General features: G+C 39.9%; 1 protein-coding gene across 11 annotated transcripts; it reads left to right on the top strand.

The window, feature by feature from the left end:
- The first annotated feature begins 1,212 nt into the window (after positions 1-1,212).
- CD47 (CD47 molecule) lies at positions 1,213-22,520 on the top strand. Of its 11 annotated transcripts, none has more exons than XR_007903409.1 (12): positions 1,213-1,345; positions 4,513-4,863; positions 6,172-6,216; positions 8,445-8,534; positions 10,367-10,468; positions 10,849-10,941; positions 11,452-11,547; positions 13,343-13,435; positions 15,110-15,141; positions 17,320-17,449; positions 18,095-18,122; positions 20,128-22,520. XR_007903409.1 is itself a non-coding variant. In XM_051781059.1 (12 exons), the coding sequence occupies exons 1-11, from the start codon at positions 1,300-1,302 to the stop codon at positions 18,118-18,120; spliced, it is 999 nt and encodes a 332-aa protein (XP_051637019.1). In that variant the 5' UTR covers positions 1,213-1,299; the 3' UTR covers positions 18,121-18,122; positions 20,128-22,520. The 11 variants fall into 11 exon arrangements, 8 of the variants coding, with proteins under 8 accessions (XP_051637019.1, XP_051637018.1, XP_051637021.1 ...); XM_051781059.1 differs by having other exon boundaries at positions 17,425-17,449; XR_007903410.1 differs by lacking the exon at positions 18,095-18,122.
- Positions 22,521-22,873: the final 353 nt, after the last annotated feature.

The following is a 22,873-nucleotide window of genomic DNA, read 5'->3' as shown; positions in this document are numbered from 1 at the left end:
TCTAGAAGAATGGAGTCTCAGGAAGCAGGGGTACGGGGGGGGGGGGGGGGGAAGAACCAGGCAAGCCAATATTAATGTTGCCACTAAAAACCCCCATAAATGTAATAATCCCATATGAGACATAAAAAGTATGGAAATTCAGTTCCTCACAGAATTTTGGTTCTACCCTGGTTTTTGTCCTTTGTTGAACTGTGAGACTTGTAAAAACATCATGTCTATCTATAGATAGATATATACTTATCAGTCCTTTTTCAAAGCTTCACCAACACATATGTTCTTCACCTAAGAACAAAGTATGCATTTAGAGTGCAAATATTCATAGAGCCAAAATTTTGAGACATTAAAAAGAAAGGTCCTAAAGAGGGCTACTCTGGAGAAAAAAGTCCATTGCTGAAATAGTCAAATGTGTGTATCACAGCAGACGTAGAAATAGGAAAATGGAGCATTTATCCTCACTTTTAGTTGACAACAAATCACTTACAGATTCGTCAGTGTTTTTTGTGCTGTCTTTACGTAGAGAGTATCACTACAGCCAGAAGCAAACGTGCCCCTGGCAAGGGCTGGTTTTCCACAGGCTTTTGGCGACAAGTAGGAATCCCTCCGATCTGCTCGCCGGGATTATTCACGCGCGCAGCGTCAGCTGACTGCCGAGAAGGGACCCGGGAGACGGGAGCGCTCCCTCCGCTCCCTCCCGCCCCTGCCCCGCGGGGCCACAGCCCGGCAGGCGAGGACGGGGGGCTGTAAGCCCCCCAGGGGTGTTTTATCCTTCACAAAATAAAGGGTTCGAAATCAGTGAAGCGATGAGGGAGCCGCTTGGAGAGGGGGCCCGGGAGTCGCCCTGTCAACGCTTTCCCCGCTACTTGACGCTGCACCTTCCCCTGGCAGCCCCGGCCGCCTCAGAGCAGCCATTTTACCCGACACTGTCCCCTGTGCGTGCGGGGAAAGGCGAGCCGGAACGCCAGGCCCCAGAGCTCGCGCGGGTGTGGAATACGCGTCCTGATAATTACTTAAAAAAAAAATAAATAAAAAAGCCAACCAAAAAAACAAAAAACGAGCTTTATTGCAGCCGTTCTCGCGGGCTGCAGCAGCTCCGCCGCCAGCAGGAGGAGGCGGAGGAGCAGTGGGCCGACGAAAGCGGAGCTGTCCGTGCAGCTGCCCCGCCCCGCACGCCCCCGCGCCAGCGGCCGCAGCCAATCAGCGGGGAGCGCGCCCCCTCCTCCCCCGCCCGCTGCGGCGCCGCTCCGAGTCCGTCGGTCCGGTCCGGCCCGGCCGCGCTCCCGCCGCCGCCGCCGCCCCGCCATGTGGCTGCTGGTCGCCTCCGTGCTGCTCGGCGCCTTGCGCGCAGGTGAGACACCGCCGCACGACCGACCTCCCTCCTTCCTTCTCTCCCCGGCCCCTCTGGCTGCGGCCGCGGCAGCCGCCCCGAGTCGCCTCCCGTGCGCCCCCGGCTCCAGCGGGTCCCGGCGCAGGCGCCCCGGCGGTGTCCCTGGCGGGGCCCCGGGGGTGCGAGGCAAAGGCTGAGCCGCCCCCATGTCCTGCGGGAAGGGCCAGGGTGGGTGGCGGTGGCGGGAGGGCTATTCCCGGGCCGAGCCGAGCGGAGCGGCCGCCGCCCGTCCCGGTCCCGCCGCCGCTCCATCCGCCCGGCGCGGGGACTGGCGTGGCCCCTGCCCGGAGCTCCCGCTGTCCCTGGTGGCAGCAGGAGCGTGTGGGACTGCGGGAGCGCAGCGGGAGCACAGCGGGAGCTCGCCGTGCTTTGGGACGGAGCGGGGACGCACACGCTGCCATCCAGCCCCCCGCCTTAGCGCTTCCCGCACCCTCCCCGGGCCGGGCGTGCGCTGCTTCCCGCAGAAGTTGCGGGGGAGAGGAGGGACACCGTGCGCGGAGCTCTTCTCCTCGCCTTCTTGTGCGTGAGGGCAGCTCGGCTCACTGTGCTTTCCTGAAACAATCCAGCTGGCCGCCGGCTGCGCAGGGTCAATGTTTCTTGATCTTAGAAAAAGTTCGCGTGCCGTCGATGTGCAGTTGTGACACCGCACTATCTTAACTTCTTCTCTGCCTTGAGGAAAAAATTCGGTGCGGGGACGGAGGGTTAAAAAAGTAGCGACACTTTGACCGAGCTGCAGGTGCTAGGGGCTTTTTCTTCTGTCAGTAAGCAGCACATCTAAATCTGCACGTTTAAAGCTTGTATCTGTGTTTAAAGCTCGTATGTACGTCTGGGTTCCTGAGATAGCAGTAGACGGGCTGAAGAGGTGATTCCCCCAGCACGGTTTGTAGTCGGTGAGAACTGCAAGCGCCCATCAAGTGACCAGACTGAGCCAGTTTTGTCAACCCTGTGCAGCATTCCGAATTGGCAGGGCATATATAATCTGAAACAGACTTTCTGTGTCAGCTTCACAATTGCATATTTTTCAGAAGCCCCCAAACTGCTTAGCGTAAGGCTCTGAAATTGTCGCCTTAATGTGATGCCTCTAAACTGATAATCCAGGAGAAAAGCCCGCCCAGTAGTCCGCTGCCTGCGGGATTTGGGAACTAATGCCGGAGGGTTCTGTTGGCTTCTTCTTACCACAAGAAGACTGTTGGAAGCTGACAGTGGAAGTATCATCTGCAGGAAGCAGTGAGGTTCCCTTTAATGCAAGAGCAGCCGCACAAACTCTTGTGCTAAAGCAGCCGCATTCGCAGAGGGCAGAACCCGCACAGACGGGTCTGTTCCCTGCTGGAGCCTGTGCCTCATTCCCGCAGCCCTCGGCTGGGGAGCAGCTCACACTGGCACTTCTGCACTGGCTGCAGGCAAAACAGGCCAGCTCTCATGGACTGCACGCCAGCAGACCGGTGGAGTCAGGAATTTACAGTTCGCTGCTGCTCTGCTCTAATACTAGGGAGAAGATTTTAATCAATTCGTTTTTATTTCCTTCAGGATGGTTGGTTTTTTATTTGCTTTGGTAAATATTTGGAAGTATAGTCCCTTTAGTGAAAAATCAGCTTTCTCAGTGAAATGAAGCCAGTGGTGAACAAATTCTTCCTGTGAAATATAAATGTATTGGCTCTAAAGGAGAAAAAACCCCCCAAACTTTTATATTGAGGTAGTGGGAAACACATGTGAAATTTACTTCATGAAGAACCGTTTAAGCTTTTAATTGTGTACACGTGGGTTTTTTAGGACATAGATTGAGGTTTGGGTATAGTTTCCCTTTGTTCTGCTTTTGTTACTTTCATTATTTGAGGTACAGTTTAAAAATGGAACACAGTGAGTAAGCCAGAGAATAATTCTTCCTTCCTTCTTCCTTGTAAGGCACTATCATGCATAATACAAACGGAGCCAGTTTATTATAAGCTTTTGATATTCAGTAGTAATCCAGCGACCTGTGTGAGAATAGTAAAGCAGTATTTCAGAGATGAGTGCTTTTTAAATTTGATCTGAGACTCTTGCTTTGACAAAAAGAGCTATGGCAAATAGTGACACAATTTTTATTGATTTTATTTTTTCTCCTTTCTCCCCTTCCCCTAATGAAGTTTAATCATCAAGTGCACATAACTAATCTGAGCTGGTTTTATACATGTGAGTAGCAGTAGTTCTCTGAGGTCCATGGAGCTTCTCCAGTGTGTAAATCTCTGTGCTTACAGTATTAGGGGTTGTGGTCTTGTTTTACATACCTTTTCCCATATTTGGTTTTATCAGATGGATCTAGTAAAGTATTTTGGATTACTAATATCTGTGGAACTTTGGGGAGCAATTACTATTAAGAAAGCTATTAAGCTATGTTATGATTTCCCCCAAAGAAGAAAAAATATAGAAAATAAAATATTGAAAGCCTTTCATTGTTACAGATTCTCCATTTTTAATTCTGCTGTGTATACACTCAAATAATAATAATTACATAATTACACTATAATTGAAGTAAGTAATTATCTCAATATATGGTATTGTGAGTGCACCTTCTCCATTGGAAAGGAAAAGGGAGAGAATTTGCAAGAAATGCTCTAAAGCTGTGGGAATTTGGCTCCACCTTCAGAGATAAGAAGGAACAAACGAACAAACCCTTCTTGACTAAGCTGCCCTGCTTGCTTTCTCTCAGAAGTATAAAAGTAGACTTTTTTAACCTGCATTCTCAGGAGCAGAAATTTGAACATCAATGGCACAATTTGTGGTTAATGTTGTGTGTATGCTTTGCAGAAACCAGGCCTTCATGCAGTATTTCTGCATATGGCATTTCAGGGGAAGTGTCCAAGTAAGTGGCAACCCAAAATTTTACTGCTTTTATTTTAAATTTATGATAGGTTATGATATCTATACATTAAATGGAGGTGAGAATGACTAAGTCTGTGCAGAGGAGTAGAATTATAATAATGCCCTTTTTTCCTTCTTTTGTTACTCCTTTAAAGCATGGTTCTCTTTTTGTGGTTTCATGGGAGAGTTTGTTTTGTTTTCCCAAGTCACATGTTGTAATAATTTTTAATTTGTTCTCATGTGTATTAAGAAATAATTCTGAATGTGTCCGTTCTCATTTTTCTTTATAGGTTCTGCGAAGTTGAACCTCACTGGAACAGACGTTGTTGAAAAAAATGACTGTAATAAAACTGTCATTTTGCCTTGTTATGTGACTAATCTAATGAAGAACAATGAAACTCTCATGTTTGTTAAGTGGAAAAAAGAAGGAAAGGTAATTTTTTCTTTTCATGGAGGAAGAAACGAATTTTATAGAGATGGAGACTTTTCGTCAGCAAAATTGTTGTCTCGGGCGGATTTAACCAAGGGTGTGGCCTCTCTGGTGCTTACCACTAGGCAAGCAACTGTTGGAAATTACAGTTGTGAAGTAACAGAATCAAACACAGAAGGAGACACAAAAATGGAACTTAGGCAGAGCTCAGGTGAGTTGCCTACTATTCTTTTAGAACCTGTTGGGATGGAAAACAAGCAAAATCTTGAGGGAAGGAGAAAAATAATGACATGTCAATGTATTCCTTTGAATTGAAAATACAAAAAATGTAGCATCCAGTCCTTCTAACTTGAAAGCTAATAAGAGTTATTTTGGTTTAAGTTACAGGGGAGTGCTTCTGTGGGAAAGATCGGAATGCATTTTTTCATTCTGTAATAATGTCTGAGGATGATTTGTCTACTACAGGAAAATCTGTGCTTTCCCACATTTTCTTAGATTATACAGTTTTTGATGTACTCAAGACCTCATGTTATTGCATTACATACTGAAACATATTCCTAATATCTTCACAATACTGAAATGTGTACGTTCATTACAGTGCCTGCAGAGATCTTTTCTTTGAAGAATTGCTTCTTTCAATCTTTTATCTTTGCTGGAAAATTACAGGTAGAACTAATAGAAATTCTGTATAAAAGCTCTCAAACTTGATCAGAAGTTACGCAGTTTTCCAGTGAGGTTGAAAATGGAACTACTAGTTGATAATGTGTTATGATTTTCTAGGATTACATGTCATCTTCAGAAGATGATGTTTAAAGTGATGTTAAAATTAATGAAATTCAGTAAATGAATTTCTCATCCATTGCCCATTTGCTCCAGCACCTCAGTTGTTGAATAATGGGTTCTGCTGTACACGTGTGGTCTGTCCAATGCTCTGCAGAAGTGACAGAGCACTTTTCTGTGTGTACACTGTGTACCTCTTTACTTGCTTCTTGCTTCTGGAGAGCTTCTCAGAAGCACCACATGTTGTTGCCTGTGTGTAGGACATGCTGCCTTACCCATGCACTCTAGAATTATCCTGGGATGTTTTTGTTATTAACCTTTTACATTTCACATTAAATCTTTAGGAAGCTCAGGCAGATGTCCTGCTGTGGACATTTGTGTAATTCTCAGTTGGGTTTAGTTATTCAGTTAGCCATATACACTGCAAAGTAATTGTGATCCTGAAATGGATTGAGAGGAGCACAGCCACTGAAAGTGAAGATGCTACAAAATCATTTGTTTCTTAGAACACCACAAAAACGGGAAGAGGTCTACACAGTTCCCTTCCTTCTCTTATGCAACCTTTTTTGGCTGTTTTTGCCATTCATTGTTAAGCTCTAGAAGAGGAAACAAGGCTTGAGAATGTAGTAGAATCAAGTTCCGTTTGTGAATTTTATTTTTACTGTGTTTACAATTTTGAAATTGGTACAAAGGCAACAAAGCTGGAAACTGATGTAACTTTTCTGATTTCATTTTCTAGTTGTCAGTTGCGGCGATGAAAATGCAACACCAAAGGAAGAAGGTGGTTTGTGAATAATTCATAGTTTCAAGGTCACATTAGGTTTGAGAGAATATGCTAGAAAACATAAAACTTAATCTTACGTTTAAGAGTTTAGCTGAAGGTGACAGAGTTGCTTGCTCTCTCTTGCCATTCTTCTGTACAGCTTTGTCTTGCTTGTTCCTCCTTCCTCAGTGTTCTAGAGAAACTCTTGAGACAATAAGGTAATAGAAGGAAGTGTAGCAACTGAGTCTTGAAAAGGGTTAGTGAATTATGGAAATCCTGTACCAGTCTTTACTCTGTCATTTCTGAGCAATGAATTCATGCTGTCACTACAAGCATGTTCCAGTTGATGCTTTTACAAAGATAGCCTTACAAGAGCCAACCATTCTCCATCTCGCTCTAGAGGATTCCTGGATTCACCGAGGAATTAGGTAGCAGAGTGAGCAACGTTTCTGTGCAAGTGCCATTGTCTTTGTGCACACTCTTTCCTGATCAGGACAGTGACTGTCAAGTTTCCACTTTTTCTTTTCTTTTCCACTCTTCGTCTTCTCTTTTGTCCCTCCTTTTTCTCTTCTCCTCTTTTCTTCCTTCTCTTCCTCCCCTGTTTCCTTTCTCTTTTCCCTCTTGTCTTTACTCTTCTTTTGCCTCAGTCTGGAAGTCTCTCTCATGACTTTGGAACTGACTTGCTTATATTGGCTCTCAAAATATTACTTATTGCCAGGAGTTTATTTTATTTCTATGAAACACCAGAGTAAGGGAAATATCTTACCAGGAAAATGTGCTCAGCTGTTCCTCTTATTTACATGTTGCATGTATGCTCAATATTGCAAGCATTTCTGTACAGTAGCTTCTTTTATAGTCTAAGACTGGACTATACGTGGTCTTGTCTTGCTGGCTGAAGTCCTAGCAGATACCAGGCTTTGTGGCTGCTCTTTTTCTGTTTATAATACCAGATAGTGTCATCTGGAAATGCTACAGAGGAAGTGAAGTTGGTTCTAAGTCTCTGCTTGCAGATCCTTTTTTTAATTGATTATTCTCAGTTGCATCAAACATTATTTCTGGGATTTGGCTTATCTAGAGAATGGCAACAGTGCATTGAAGCTACCGTTCAATATTAGTTGCTTTTTTGAAAACGCAGATGAAGCTGAAAGCCTTCTTTTAAACTATTCAATAAATTAACTTTGTTTTGGCATTTAGGAAGTTGGCAGATATTCTTCCTGTTTCTTTGCCTTCAGTCTATTTTGCGTTTGTCTTGTATTTCTGTTGCATCCGCCAGTATCTTCTTCTGCAACTCTTGAGGGAGATGGGGAGGGAGGGGAAGGAGGGGAATTTAAGAACTGAAAACCTGTCCTCAGGATACTCACTTGGCATTGAAAGTTATAAAGTATTGCTACTTAAGTCCACGTTTCTGGAGCTACAGATATGGCTTTTGTATATGGAGAGAAAATGCAATGAATATGCATCTTAATGAAGATTAGAAATTTCTTTGGAAGCCAATATGCAGGCAGAGGAATAGTGGCAAGTGTAATGTAAGAAATGGAGACTTGGGATTCACTGAGTGAGTCTAAATGAAGATATGAGCAGAGATGCAAGAATTAACTACATTTTCTAGTTCAGTGGAGATATTTTCAGAATTTTATGTTGGAAGGTGGCTTACAGGGTCTTACAGCACAACTGACTGAACAGCCTAAGGCATCCAAATTGCAGGGGGAAAAATGACTAAATGGGTGATGTTGGGAAGACCTAAAATTAACAAAGCAGTGTTTCACTCTCACTTAGGTGAGCTCCTGTATTCCTTACCACACACCTGGATTTCTTCAGGAGTTACAGCAGTTGAAAACAGAATAGAATAGCTGAGGAATTATCAAATCAGATTTCTCGTATCTTCTCTGCTTAGCCTAAATACACTGTTTTTCTGATCTGCAGTGCTGTTTGTAGTTCCACAAGCTCACTAGCTTGTAGTGCCAGAAATTAACACCAACATGTCCTCTACTCCAGTGGAGAGTAAGACCTCCAGTTTGGAAAATGTTAAGGTAACTGGAAATACTGAAAAAGTAGGTTATCACACACAAGATCAGGGAGAAACCTACACAGGTAGAGGTCATAGCTTTCTTAGCCTATTATAACTCTTAATGCTATCTTACATATAATACTGAGCAATCTAGGGCATAGCCTAAAAGGAACAATAAATGCAAAGCTAATAACCTCAGTTTTTGTTCTCTTCCTACTGTTTTTCTTTGTTTGTTCTCTAGGATCATGGTTCCTCCTAGTGGAAAGGGCTATCATCATATCATTGCTGTGCATAGTTATTATTTTGTGTGCGGCTCAGCTCACGGTTATTGGTAAGTGTCGGCTCTTCAATTCTTTGCAGTTATTGATTTGTCCTGAAATCCCTTGCATGTGTACAGGCATCTGTGCAAAATGAAAGATGCTGCTCACATCTGAAAGATGTGGGTGAAATCGATGCAGATAATACTCAGGGAGGTGGTGTGTGTTTACCCCTAAGTGGTCTGGGCCGCGCTGCTCATTTGCTTGCAAATAGGGGTTGCTTTCTGGGGTCTGTGTTTAGAACTCGTCTGCCATGTGAGGCTGTTTTTGCTGCCAGGACTGTATCACTTGCAAAACGATGTGCTCTTTTGCAGGTATATAATTTTTGTGGGATGTAATTGGTAATGGGTACTGTCGTTCGTTAGGACAAGGAAACTCTTCTTCGCACTTGGTACACCATGATTTCATTGTAAAATTAGAAACAAAAATGTTTCATTTTATGGTCATAAAATCAATATTAGAGTTCTGTCTTTTTAATGTAAAATTGTTCACTAGTCTCTTAGCACTGGCTGAGTTATAATTTAACACCAACATCTGTGATTTTGTTAAATGTTTTTAGAGGCAATACAATTGTTCACCAGTGTCAGAGATCCTTGGGTGCTCTTTATGCAGTGGTGTCCAACTGCTGTGCAGTGTAGAGTGTGCTTTCTTCTGGCCTTTTGGACGGATCCCTGTTGTGCATTTTGTTACATCAATCTTTGAGTTTTTTCAGGCTTTCTTAATTTGTAGACTTCTAAAAAATTTAAAAAAAAAAAAAACAACTTAGTTCTGCTAAGAGTCAAGTCCATGAGAAATGGAAAAAATCACACTCAGAGTGATTTGTAATAATCAGATATGTATCCAGCCATCTATATGTCATTTCCTTTATTTTCATGAACTTCTGGAAGTGCTATGTGACTCTTCAAAGGTTCATCCATGGTCAGAGGTTGAAAACTAATACAGTTTTTTAAAAATTATTTTATTTCCATAGTGTTGGATTAATTTTTGTTTATGGCTTAGGAGTCTCTGATATGTTCAGGAATTGTCATTACCTTGTGTTCAGAGCAGAACTTCAACATTTTTAGGAAAGCAATAGTTTCATGGAGAAACACTGTCATTTTATAGGAGTAATTTGAGTGTGCTTGGATGTTTCTGCACCTGGGCAATTTATTGAAAGGTCTTTGACCTCTGTGTGGAAAAGAGTTTTGCTACCTCTAACTTAATTGTTGGGATTTTTTGGTTTGTTTAGGAGGGGTTTTTTTCCTTTAATTTGCACCCTTTTAGGAAACCTGTGAATCCATCAATGCTACTGCATACCTTTAAATAGCTTGTTAAATGGGGCATGATTTTTCTGTGTAACACTTGGGAATGTAGGGCTTTTTTGGGTTTGTGGGGGTTGTGTTGATTTGTTTGAGGTGGGGTTTTTTGGGGTTTTTGTTTACAGGATTGGCTTTTAGGATTTAAGTTCCTTTGGAGACAGAGGTGATATGTCTGAGCTCATACGGAGTCATGAGGAAGAGAATGAAACCTGGAATTTATGAATTCCTATCTGACATTCCACCTGAGTAACAAATTCGCTGTAACATCTAAATGTCAGTAGTGCATCTACCTCAGTTAACTTTGGGACATGGCACAGGTTACTTTAACGTATCACCTGAATTGTATGGAAGGAGAAATTTAAGAATTTGACCAGAACACCACTGCCAGGTTTCATTTTTCTGAGTAAGCTCTATTAACCATATCCAGGAATGAAAGCAAATTAAATCTTGGGAATGTATATAGTTTTAATTTTTAGGAGTTTGAGTTTCTTTGCTTAGGAACAGTTCTGATTGTTTTTCTCTCTGTCTCCCTTTTTTTTGTCTTTAAGCATTGAAATATGATATTGAATTTCAAAGGAAAGTGTGCATTATAGTAGCAGTTGTCATCTTAGCAGTTGTAGCTGGTGTAGGCACTGCTCTTTTCGTCCAAGGTAAGTGATGAAAACTGCTTTCTTAATTTAGGGAAAAACAGCACAAAAGGATCTATTCCATGCTGTAGGATGGAAGTTAGCACCAACTATTAATTGTCATCTATTTTAAATTTAAAAAAAATTATATAGACTACAACAGAAACAATGTTGGGGTTGTAAGACCCTGAAGTGATCATAGGAAGATACAGACTCTGAATTTATTTATGTTTTCTATCCTACTGCCTTGGGTGAATATTAGGGACTAGATGACTTCTCGTGGTTCAGTGGGATTTTTTCTGAACCCTAAAAACTTGATGATGCTAATGATTTATGTTTGTTGTTTTGTGCTTTATTCCAATTAACGACGTCTGTTTTACTAATTTCCATATAAATTTTTGTAGATGGCTACACTGCACTGAATCAAGCTGGTCTTGGCCTAATTGTAGTCCCTGCTGGGATTTTGGTACCACTACAATACTTCATGTTTGGAATTGGTGAGTGTTCGTTTATTCTTTAACATGTGGATGGAAAAAATTGAGCTCTCCCCCCCATAATCTACAGAATATTTTTATAAGTAGGTGCTACAATAACATCCTGCATTCCTGACATTTCTCGTATCTCAAAATAAAATGTTCAACCTGTTTGTTTGGCTGAGTTGTCTACTTGAAGAATGAGATTTAGGGTAGCACATTTGAGTGATTTCTGCTCTTCCTTCCTGGATTTAGGAATTGAGTTGAATAACTAGCTCTTAGAATGTGTGTTTAATTTTTTTTTTACTTGTGGTTTATTTATCATTTTATTTATATGTACATAATTTTTAGGTGTGTGTATACCTACAAGAGCCCTGCCTTACAGTGACTTTTGAGTTTTGTTATGACATTGACTGGCTGAGCTTAGAATTTAAGAGAATGTGCTTTCTAACTTTATGTGAATTATCTACCTTTTGTGTCTCTGTAGTTAAACTTGAAAAACTATAGTTTTATTTGTCTTTCTTTTTTTCCCAGTTTTTGACAGTCTACCTCATACAACACTGGCTCTGATAGGTTTGAAAATTCTCGGTTATATAATTGCAGTGGTTGGTTTTGCACTGTGTGTCCCAGGTAAGCAATTTGTCTTATATGGAAGTGGTTTCTTAATTTTGTTTACACCTCATGTTCTTTATTTCTAACCCTAAAAAGCTGTGAAAATGGCTACCCTACATGGAGTGTTAGCAAGTAACTTTTGTAAATGTAGTTTAGGACTACTGTGTTAATGCTCTTTTATCTGGTGAAAGAAGAACAGCCCAAAGGCAGTATTACATATATCAGTTTCATGACTGCATTCTAGGAGCAGTTGCTTTATGAAAAATAAAATCTAATTGTTTTAATTTTGCATGTTAGGACCTTAAAGTCAGTGTTGATTTTAGGTGACTATTATTGTTATTCTTACTGAGGCTTAGGGTATTTAGAAACTAAACTAGAGTCATAATAATCTTCTCATGTTCAATGAGTAAATCAGAAATTCTTTGTTAATCTCTGCTTGTATGCAACTGAGTCCGTGAATATTTCAATGAATACCATTGAAACACATTAAGAAGGTAAATGTAGAGACAGTAAACTTAGAAGTGCTCTTGGACTATTTTAAGTCTGGTTCTGGTTGGCATTCTGTTTCACCATTGAAAGACAGTCACTGTGGTAAAAGGGACTAACTAAACACCACACACAGTGATATCCCTTATTCCTGCCTCTGACCCTCCCTTTGCCCCCTCCCTGCCTTCCCCTGCACCCACCAGAGAACCCTACAGCAGAGAAAAGGGTGAATTTAGGACTATGCATCCTTGGCAGTATATTTAGTAGTAGAATATACACACACTCATGTTCCTTGTAGGTGCTTTATGCTTCTGATTTATTGTTTCCTAGAGACATTCTCCATTTTAGTAATTTATTTGGTTGGGGATTTAAGACCTATTTTTCCTTGAAATGCTTTTTAAAGGTTTGTGTAATCTGAGTGGAATGATAGACCTTTCAGTGGGGTTATGATTTGAGTTTTATGCTTATTGTTTAGTATTTACAGAGGTATTTTTAAGGGGCACCTAAGTGTTTTAAGATGTAATAGTAAAAAAAACTGATAGGAGATTTCTGGGAAAGCATTAATGCTCTAGAGTAACACAAAATGGAGGATGTTTTTATTACTCTCTCAATGAAAAGCCTCTCTGTTTTTTCGGGGTGGTCTCTTCCCAGGTCATGCATGGTTTGATGTTACCTGTCTCTCTGGAAGTTTAGCTCAATGACCCTTAAGGGGCATCAGTAGAAATTGCTCATCCTGGCTTGAGCTTGCAGATAGTTGCAATGACTTTTAAGTCCCTGGAAAGGAGGATCAGAGAGAACAAGGAGTTTTAGTAGTGAAGTATGATTAGGTTTTAATAGCCTCTCCCTGTTCTGATATCCCCGTAAACATGGAGCATTTCTGTTATCTGTGGTTGATTTGCCTCAGAACTACCCACATATTCTGCACCCTTCTTCCCTTTTTTAATCCTGATTTTTCAATAGCAGTATTGTATTCTGTAATCTGATGTGATTACAGTTCAAAACAATTGGCATTGAAGATGTAAAGTTTAAACTTAAAATACAGTTAATGAAAGAATGTTGTCAAGTGCAGTGAATGTCAGTAGAATACCTAAACTAATAGAATAGTACACGTAAGTAGAATAAATCAGTAAATGCCTCTGTATCACCAAAGAATGTATACAAAAAAAGGAAGATGCAGTAGTAGTTCTTGGATAGCTTTGAAAGAGAAATTAATCACATCTGTTTTTATCAGGCTTACTTATTTTAATAATGAGTTATATCTGAAAATAAAAGTTTGTGCTTTTACTTGTGTCAGATGATACAGTTGCTTTTATTGTGTTTTAAACAGCCTGTCCTCCATTACATGCCTCTGTTCTGATTGCTGGCTTAGCTATTATGGCTACTGCAAGTTTGCTCAGTCTGGTTTACGTGTTTATTATGGGTAAGTAGCACCTAATATTCTGCTTTTTTTTTAAACAGACTTTTTTTATTTGAGCATAAGGTGTGATTTCTTAATTACATAGTTTTAAAAATGACTGAAGAGTTGCCTGTATGTGTTGGCTCTGTTTCATAGAGCCTGTAGGGAATTTTGAGTAAAGAAATCTGCAATTGATCATAAACTGTTTTGAGATAGCTAACACAGCCAGGTTTCTTAAGGAAGATTTGTTTCAGTTGTAGGAGGGTTGCTTTTTATGTTCTGCATTTACACAGTTGGGTTGCTGAGGCTTAGAATGTAGACAGCAAAAGGATATCAAGGATATCATGGAGTGGGTTTGGGATGGTGATGACGAGCTTATCAAAATACGGATTTAAAGAAGCAAAATCTGCCTACTGGTTTGCACTGGTTATTGGTGGGTTAAAGTAAGACCAATTTCAATGCATTCATTTTTAGTGAATGGTGGGTTTACTTATGCTTAATTTTAAAAACCAAGAGAAGAGAATAGCAAGGCTTTGTTTCAGAAACTGGTCTGATCTGTTCATCAGATCTCAAAAAGATGAGAGATTTAAAGATCTGCTAAATAAGCAGCAACCACAGCAATGCTGTGTGGTTGGAATGCTGGCACAACACAGCATAACACTGTGGCCTCCACAGCTTGGGTGGGAAAGCAGAGGGACATTATTTCTGTCAAGCTGTGCGTGAAGGCTCTTCAAGCAGCTTGTTAGCTTGGACACAGAACCGTGCAGTTGAGGATACACTGCTTCCCCAGTCTGCACTGAACCGTGCAGGCTTCCAGGTTTAGTGTGTGCACACCATATGTGGGCATGGCCAGAAATAATGGACACTGAGACAGAGAAGATTTCCAGTAAAGAAGAAATTAAGGCAGCATGCCTAATATTTGATATCCGAAGATGAGTCAAAAATGTGACAGCTGAAGCAAGCCTTTTAATAACAACAATAAAAGTATTTTTTTATTGACTTTGGTCTACTTGTATATGACTTAAATACTGTGTGCTATTATTGGTCTGCATAAATGTTGTATTTGTGGTTTGATTATGCTGGCTGAAGAAGTCAAATGTGACTGGGGGTAGACTAGCACACCAAAATAAGCACAGTGAATAGTGTGTAGTGTAATTCATTTTTAGAGCTGAGTGCATGAGTGAGACAATTTGCAGACTGTATGCGATAAGATTATTCAGTTCGTAAACAGAGGAGTGCTTAGAGGCTTTAAGAATTTGCAGGTCATCAACTTAAGTCATTTTGGATAGGGGAAGCTTCAATTTTGTATGTTGCTACACTGTTGCAAGATTTATCAGTAGATAATACCATTTCCCAGATAACAAGTAACAGGATGAGAGGAAATGGCTTCAAGTTGCACCAGCACAGGTTTAGATTGATTATTAGGAAAAATTTCTTCACTGAAAGGGTGGTCAAGCATTGGAACAGGCTGCCCAGGGGCATGGTGAAATCACTGTTAATGGAAGTGTTCAAAAAGTGTCTAGTTGTGGCACTTGGGGACATGGTTTAGTGGTGAAGGTAGCAGTGTTAGGTGAATGGTGGGGCTTGATGTTCTTGGAGGTCTTTTTCCAACCTTAACAAGTCTATGATTCTTTGTTTTTATTTGGTTGATCGTGACATTTATTCATCTGCCTGGTCACTTTTTTGTAATTATTTTAGGTTCCAGAATGAAAGATCATCCTCGTCCAGGGGTAAGCTTAAAATTAATAAATTTGGGGTGACTAGATGGCTCAGGGGATTGTAGTGAGATACTGAACCTTTCTTCACTAGTTCGAATTCAGACCAGGTTGGTAGCAAGCAAAAGTTCTGGCTGTGTAACAGATGTCTAATGTTGAGTGAGTTGGTCTTCATTGTCCCTATTGAGTGTGTCTGTAGTACTGTAATTGCCACCCTTGCCTGGTGGCTACTCCAGCTGTTGTGCCCAAATGGAGTTTCCATTGCTGTCACTAAAAGGTGGTGGATGTCAAGGGCATTCTTTTACAATGCACTTTCATCTATATTTATAAAGACCTCCTGCTCACCTTCTTGAAAAGCTTTTTCATTAAGGTGAGTGCAAAACATCCAGGTGGCTTTTAAGAAAGACTTAGGAGTTTTTTTCTGTTGTCTTGTACATCAAAACTCTGTGATATTCTCTTTTAATTCCTGGCTATGTGGATGGTATAGCCTTGACCTTTTTACTGATTATCCTATAATGCCCCTTAATTTGATGAGACCTTCTGAAAGCAGAGTTCTGTCTTTAGGTAACACAGAACAAATCAAAAAACACCTTGTTTTTTTTAAAGAAGGTTTTTCAGACGGGTGTTTTGAATTCTAGAGTAATAATTTCCAAAACAGTAATTTTCATAGACTTGGGCAGTGCTTTCAAGTGAGTCATGAATGTGAACTGCCTGATTTCTGACATTTTTGCACAAGCAAGTAAAGAGGCACCACTGTAAAATACCAGTAAAATTTCCTTGTAGCAGGGGAACATCTCTTTGGTGGCAGCCATTGTTTGAGGCACCTTTCCAGGTCTCCAGTCAACAGCCTGAGACCCAGCTGTTAGAGAAAGATGGTTTCTAAAAATGGGACACGAGAGCTGACTGCAGTTAGGACAAGAGATTTTTAATTTTTTATTTCCTTTGCTTTTTCTCATCCATTGTCATTTTAAGGAGTAGTATTTCAGAGAATTGGTCTCACTTATGGAAGGAATATAAATGCACAGAGTTGAAAAAAAAAAGAAGAAAAAGAAGTTAAGAAAGGTAATTATGTTATAAAAATGAGCTGAGAAATTTAATTAAAGATATCCTTCATTAAACATGCAGTCTTGTCTGTATCTAACATCTTTATGTTTACTTGTAGAACGGAAGTAAACAGAGCAAGAGATTTTTTTCCTTAACTTAATTTTGGATGTAAATAAACTTTGAAATAGAAACCAGCATGCAAAATAGCATCCTTTGATGAGGACTCTGTCCTCTTTGTGAGCTGTTCTCCTTACCAAGGTGGTTTTACATTGCAGCAAGGATTTGAGAAATAAACAAATAGCGACAGTAAGATAGTAGTGAACCTCGTGTTACTCTCTGAATTGGAGACAGAAATGAAAGCAAAAGAAATTTTGAAATCTTAGAGGTCTCTTGGAAATCTCAGCCATTAAAAATATGTTTTTTGTAGCTGCTGTTTAGTGCAGGATTAGATACAAAGGAATTCAGGTGACATAATTTGTGTCCATGAAGTACAGGCCTCACGGAAAGACTTAGTGGAAATTGAAGTGTGTTAATATGTTGTTTGTTTCTGCCCAGGGCTGTTCAGCAAATATTACTGTGCTTTGAGGCAGTAAATAGGTGTGAAGGAATTCTGAAAATATACTTTGATTCTGTGTCATCTAAAGACTATGGAAAATTTAATATTGGTGAAGGGCTTCATTTTGATGCTGGGGCAAACTTACAAAATGTTTGAGATTTTCTTGAGTTGGAGGTGGGAAAAGCTGTGTGTTTTGAAATCTGCCATCTTAACCAAGTACTGATATTTTTTTTTAGCACTTCTGTAATTGCGTGTGTTGTTTCTAATGGTTGTCTTCCAGACTAAATGCACAACTGTCGTGTATTTCTTTTTGAGAAGATTCCACTTTATTGCTTGGCTACTAATTTTTTTTTCTTTTTAGTCCTGCTGCTTTGTTACTAACCACTGATCAAATGGCACAAATAATCAGTTAGATGTTGGAGCTTAAAAGTAATATCTGCATGCCTTCTGCTGCCACCTAGGGGTATTTCATCTGAGCCAACATTCACAGTGGGGGAAAACAACCTGGAGAATGCAGCTATTGATTGATTTAAATTTTTTTCAGAACTCTAGTCAGCAATTTGATTAACTTTAAGCTTTCTTCGTTTTTTTAGAATCACTACTTACTGTATATGTCAATTAGAGTAATTTAACTGTGGCGAGCCAAAAATAAACATGAAGGCTTTTTATACATATATATATTTTTAAATGTTTTGCAGAAAGCTGTAGAAGAACCACTAAATGGTAGGTGATATTCAAGGCTTATCTTCTAATTAAGGGATTAATGTTGGAAAAAGGTTGAACAATAATTGTAGTTCCCAGTAGAACAGCACTGAAATGGCAGATCAGTATGCCAATGTATGTGGCTGTGTGAGACACAGTAGTTTGATCTCTCAAGGAAGTTATGGCAGATCCAGGCTCCCTGCTTTATGCTACTTTCCTTGCTAGCCAGTGGCATTGACTGTTGTAGGACAAATCTAATATTTTAGGATATTTTATCCACCCTCTCTGCTTTGCAAAATGTCCAGCTTTTAAGAGAAAAAGGACAGGTCTTGATATTAATTCCTCAAAACCATTTGTTTAGGTGAAATACTTCCGATTATAGTAAAATCTATCCTTGCCACTCTATTTTTCCCATATTTCTTTGGGTTGGGGAAACTCTGGCATGGTTTGGGGAAACTCTGCTAGCACTTAAGGTGAGGGAAGTTTACAGGGAGAAGGGGATGACTCTAAAATTCTATTTGTCTTTTTTTTTCTTTGCTATTATAATCACTAATTGGCATGCTGAGTAGTAGCAAGTTCTAACATGAATTTTAGAATTAATCTGAATGTTAATTCTGAAGCATTTCTTGCTGACTCGTTACTAATCCATTTGCTTGGCTTTTAAAGATGCAAAAGGAGTGATGTTAGAATGATGGTAAGTCCAAATATATCTCAAGATATCTGTTTAATTGAACGTGTATTTGAGGATGTTTACAGTTACCCAGTGCTAATATGATGAAACTTGGAGGGCACTTTCGGGGCAGGTGCTGTTCTTAATTCAATTTATATTTAATTGAAAAGAAGGAGAATTTGTATTCTATATCACGCATAGGGGAGGAATGTGTGCTCCTCAACAGTGAAGAGAATGAGTCAGTGGGAGAACTATTCAATAGGATGTTTCTGATCAAATGCGGAAAGTCAAATACCTTTATGCTTCCTTTATGCTCATTCAGTATTCAAGATGCATGGACTGTTTCCTTGGTGGTGGGTTGTTCGATACGAGTTTTTTGGGGGTTTATTGCCGGATTTTTTATATAACCGAGCTTTCACTATGCATTTAATTTGTGATCGCCTATGGAAATTCACAGGAAAGTGGTTTAAAAGTAACTTTCTGTCCCTCTCCCCCTCTTTAGGTGCTACTTTATTTCTCTTGGTTTCATTAGATTGCTTGTGTTCCAATCAGATTTCACTGAATTTATTATTTTTTCAGATTGCTCTCATTGAAGAGCTTCAATTTTAGGTTAGATGCTAACATTTGAAAATCAAAATGGTTTTGTTGATCACTTTCTATTCAGAAGCTGTACTTCCTTTTCATGGGAATAGGATAAAGGAGCACTTGTTGGTGCTATTGGTATTTATGTTTCTTCCTGGAACCTGAACAAGCTTGTGATGAGGTATCACTAGACCCTTAGCCTGGTACTCCTGCATTAAATGACAACCTCTTGCTACTCAGGATAAAGACTAAGGCTACTCAAATCTGTTAGTTCACTTGAAATAGTTTTATATCATGCCACTTCTAGGAGGTGTGAATTGACAATGTGACAGTAAGTGAGATCCTAGTTAGCCCTAATTGGAAAAAGATGTGTGAGTTGGTTTTAAAACAAGACTTCCTTACAAATACTCTGTGCTGTTTATGTTACTATATGTAACATATAACTTTATGTTACTATACTGTTTGTTACTTGCGACTACTATGTTTCATCCAAGTATCCAATATAATTATTTTCTAAACCAGCAGGAATACATTCACTTCTGCAATACCAAGGACAACTGCATTGGTGTCTCCTAAATGCATACCAGTTAGTAGAATCTGAATTAGGAGGAATGGAAGGTAGATCTTACTCCAGAAGTGGCTACTGCTTGTTCTTCACAGAGTGGTTTGAGATCAGGAAACAAATAGATATTTGTCAGATTATTGCATTCAAAAGAGACCAGAAGGGAGGTAAGGATGGGTCCACTGCAGTTACCACATACTGCTGAAGGACAAGGTAGAGTTTGGCTTGGAGATCCAATTTTAAATAAGTTGACTGTTTCTTCTCAGGTCTCCTTTAGGCTTAATGAAAACCCACCTCCTCTTCTAGTGCTGAGGTAGAACTTCCAAAGCCCAGAAATTGCCACTTATCCATTTCGTTTTTCCTTTCAGGGTAAGGCTAGAAATCTGTCTGCTTTTTCTGCCTAGAAAGAGGGCTCCTAAAAATTAACAGAAGGTTTTACAGATGGAAGGCAAGTGCTCTGACTCACAAGCTGGAGGCAGTAACCTTTGAAACTCTACCTGCGTTGTACCCTTCCCCTGAAAGTTCACACACACACCAAAGGGGGCTTGAGTCAGATGCTGAAGCACACTAGCTTACAAAATAGCATGTGAAAGTAAACTGGCATTAGGAGTAAAGACACGGTGAGTCAGACAGCTGAATCTGGGAGCCACTTCATCTTATTCCAATTCATAAGTGAGAGAGGTCTCCAAGGCAGTGTCCACTTTTCTGTAGTGGAGAACCTGAAACATCACTTGCTGTTACTAACACCCTTTTCCATTATTTGACTGCTAAACGTGCTTTCAAAGTTTGAAATTTAAAAAGAAGTGATTTTTTTTTTTTTTTAAGCTGTAACTTGGGTTGCTTTTCTTCCCAAACAATCTTTTGTCTTTTCTTTTAAATTCCCAGAACTGCAAAGTTATGTGATGCGTGAACAAAATGTACACCGTTGTTGATACACCGTGGCCTTGAAGATGCACTACTCAACGAGAAGAAATTCAGGAAACTGGTTGTTTTGCATGTGTGGCAAAAGTGCTTTTGATATAAATGACGTAATTTTATAGTCACAGCAGCTGTAGCAAGGACCATGTGTGTTTGCCCACATGTGATCTTTATTTTCTTTTGTTACGGTTTATATGGGATGGTTGAGGGTGAGAATATAGAAAGCACTGTTTGCCCACTGCAGGGTCTCCCTGCAGTAATCCTTAGTGGTATTATTTTCAAAAACTATCATTAGTCACTGCTTTGATAATGGGCCTGCTCAGCCCAGAGGTTGCAATACCATTTAGACTATTGTTTTCTTTATTTGTGTGCATGGGCAAAGTATGGTCTATGTGTGTGATACAAGCAGGAAGTAGAGATTGTAAAAATACATCTTTTCTGACATTCAGCAAAACTTGTATAAGAAAAAGTAAAACCTTTTACACAAAGTTGCATAAGTACAAAGTTTACTCCCAGTTCTCCTGAAGTCATTAACAGAGTTCTAATTCCACAAAACATTAGCATTCTTCTCTCTGGACAGTAGCCATGTATGCTGTGGTGGCCGGTATTTTTGTCCAGTGAGAGAACTCTCCGTGCCTCCTCTGTATTCCTGGATGAGAAACTGCTCAGCTGTTGGAGCCTAATTCAGCACTGGAATTACGGAGCACAGCAGTTAGTAATTTTCATGCTGAATGTGGTTCTTGTGTGTGTTCATGTTGTGCAGTGTGTGGTACTGGAAGCAATTTCAGGCTTTCTTAACTCAGTGAATTTGTAAAAGTCGTGGATGCTTCATAAAAATAGGAGTCGTCCTATTTATTGTATTTTTGGCAGAATTTTAAAATCTTGTTTTCTTGAATGGAAAAAAGGAGCTATATAATTTTTCACCGAAGTTTATGTTGCTGCCATTATATCACAAATACATAAAATACAAAGTTAGTAGGAGGAGCTGATGAGAAATGAGGAAGCTCAGTTTCTGTATATATATATATGTGGTACGGTTAAAAATCAGTTTTCTATGACTTGCACATTCCATGGGATTTTACCACATTTTACAGCTGTTATGAGAATTGTTCCAATATACTTGGTTTCTCTTGGACTTTGTGTATACTTTGTAGAAATCTTGACACTGTCTGCTGTTTGTACTAAGGTATTGTATTTCAAAGATACACATGGTTTTCTCCTAACAATTTAAAACTTGGTTTGGAAAGCTGTTGCCAAGCAGTAACGTAATAAAATCCACGTTTTTAAAGATTCTGAGTAATTTGGCACTTCTCAGAGTTGAATATTACAAAGTAAGGTTCCATATCCATATTGTGGGTGCATGTTGCAGAGATTTGGGTCTCTGCATCTTGAGCTCCAAGTCTTGATGCACTTGGCATCAAGAATTCAACAAAACAAAATTGAGATACCTGATTTTACAAGAGGTGCTGTTGTAAACAGCCCTCTTGCTCAGGCTGCAGGATTGAACCATTTAAAGCAACCTGTGGTCCAGCCCTCACAAGGATCAGTGGAACTGGGCACAGAGAAGAGAATCATTCATGTGATAAAACATGGAAGAAGCATGTATGGCTTACACTCACTGTCATACTTTGTCAGTGGGAGTGTTCCTGTAAGATTTGAGCTCCTACCTATGAATCTTTTGATACAGGTTTTTCCATAATGTCAGTGATCTCTAACTAAAGATTGGAGATGACTCTCCATTAACAATTCAGTGTAAAAATTTATCTTATTAGTACTGTGCAGTGCTCCCTATTTATAACTAGTGATTCCCTCTGGCAAGTTGAAAGTCTAGCAGCTGAGGAATTAAAAAACCAAATCAACTGGAATTCTGTTGAGGTATTCTGCCTTATAAAAACTGTTATGTACAATAGCTTTATGTTAACTTCTGTAAAGCAAACTGCAGCAGAACCCGTTTGTGTCACCATGGGATCAGGCTGAGCTCAAAACCTGAGGAGCTCAGAGCTCAGTGTCCATGTAGGAGCTGCAGAATTAGTTGCCCCAGAAATGGGAGAAACCCACTGTCCTGTTGTGTCAAGGGCTGGATTTCTTGTAGGTACAAACATAAAAGCAAGAGTTTAAAAAGTCATTGATACATCCAGCCCTTTTCCACCAGTAATTTCAGACCAAAGTTGTTCATAACTGTGTGCTTTCATTTGTGTGTGTACATGTGTGTATATATAAACATACAGACATTTGAAATATCTATAGATCTATAGTCTTTACCCAAGAAAATGTTTTTATTTATTAAACAAGAAATGGTTTTGTAAATATCGTGCTAATATACTTAAAAAATAAAGTCATTTTAAGTTGTTTTTGCGGGAGATTTTCTTGTTTCTACCACGTGGCACTTCTGTACCTGCTTCCATAAATTCACAGTCATAGCTGCTCTTCTCCCTGCCTTTTATGTATGACTTACTGGATATACAGGATTGTTCTCAGTGTTACAGAGGCTGCTGCAGATGGTTTTGGTTGGGTTTCTCCTTCAGAAGGTCATCTGGTTGGTGAAGCAAGTGTGCAGATTGCCTGTAATAACTTCAATGGCACTGACTGACATCACCCATCAGATGTTGTCACTGGAGTATGCTGTGGGAGGAAATACGAGCTGAGGACTAACAAGCTCCTGGTGCAACTTGAAAAGCACAGCAGAGCACCGCATACTTCTGGTCAGTCTTCG

This window comes from Manacus candei, unplaced genomic scaffold (genome assembly GCF_025592945.1).
Source record: "Manacus candei isolate 608988 ecotype Guabito, Panama unplaced genomic scaffold, ASM2559294v1 h1tg000014l, whole genome shotgun sequence".
In the NCBI taxonomy this organism is placed as follows: Eukaryota; Metazoa; Chordata; class Aves; order Passeriformes; family Pipridae; genus Manacus; species Manacus candei.
Note: the sequence above shows the minus strand (reverse complement) of the source record. Positions and strands in the feature narration are given on the sequence as shown.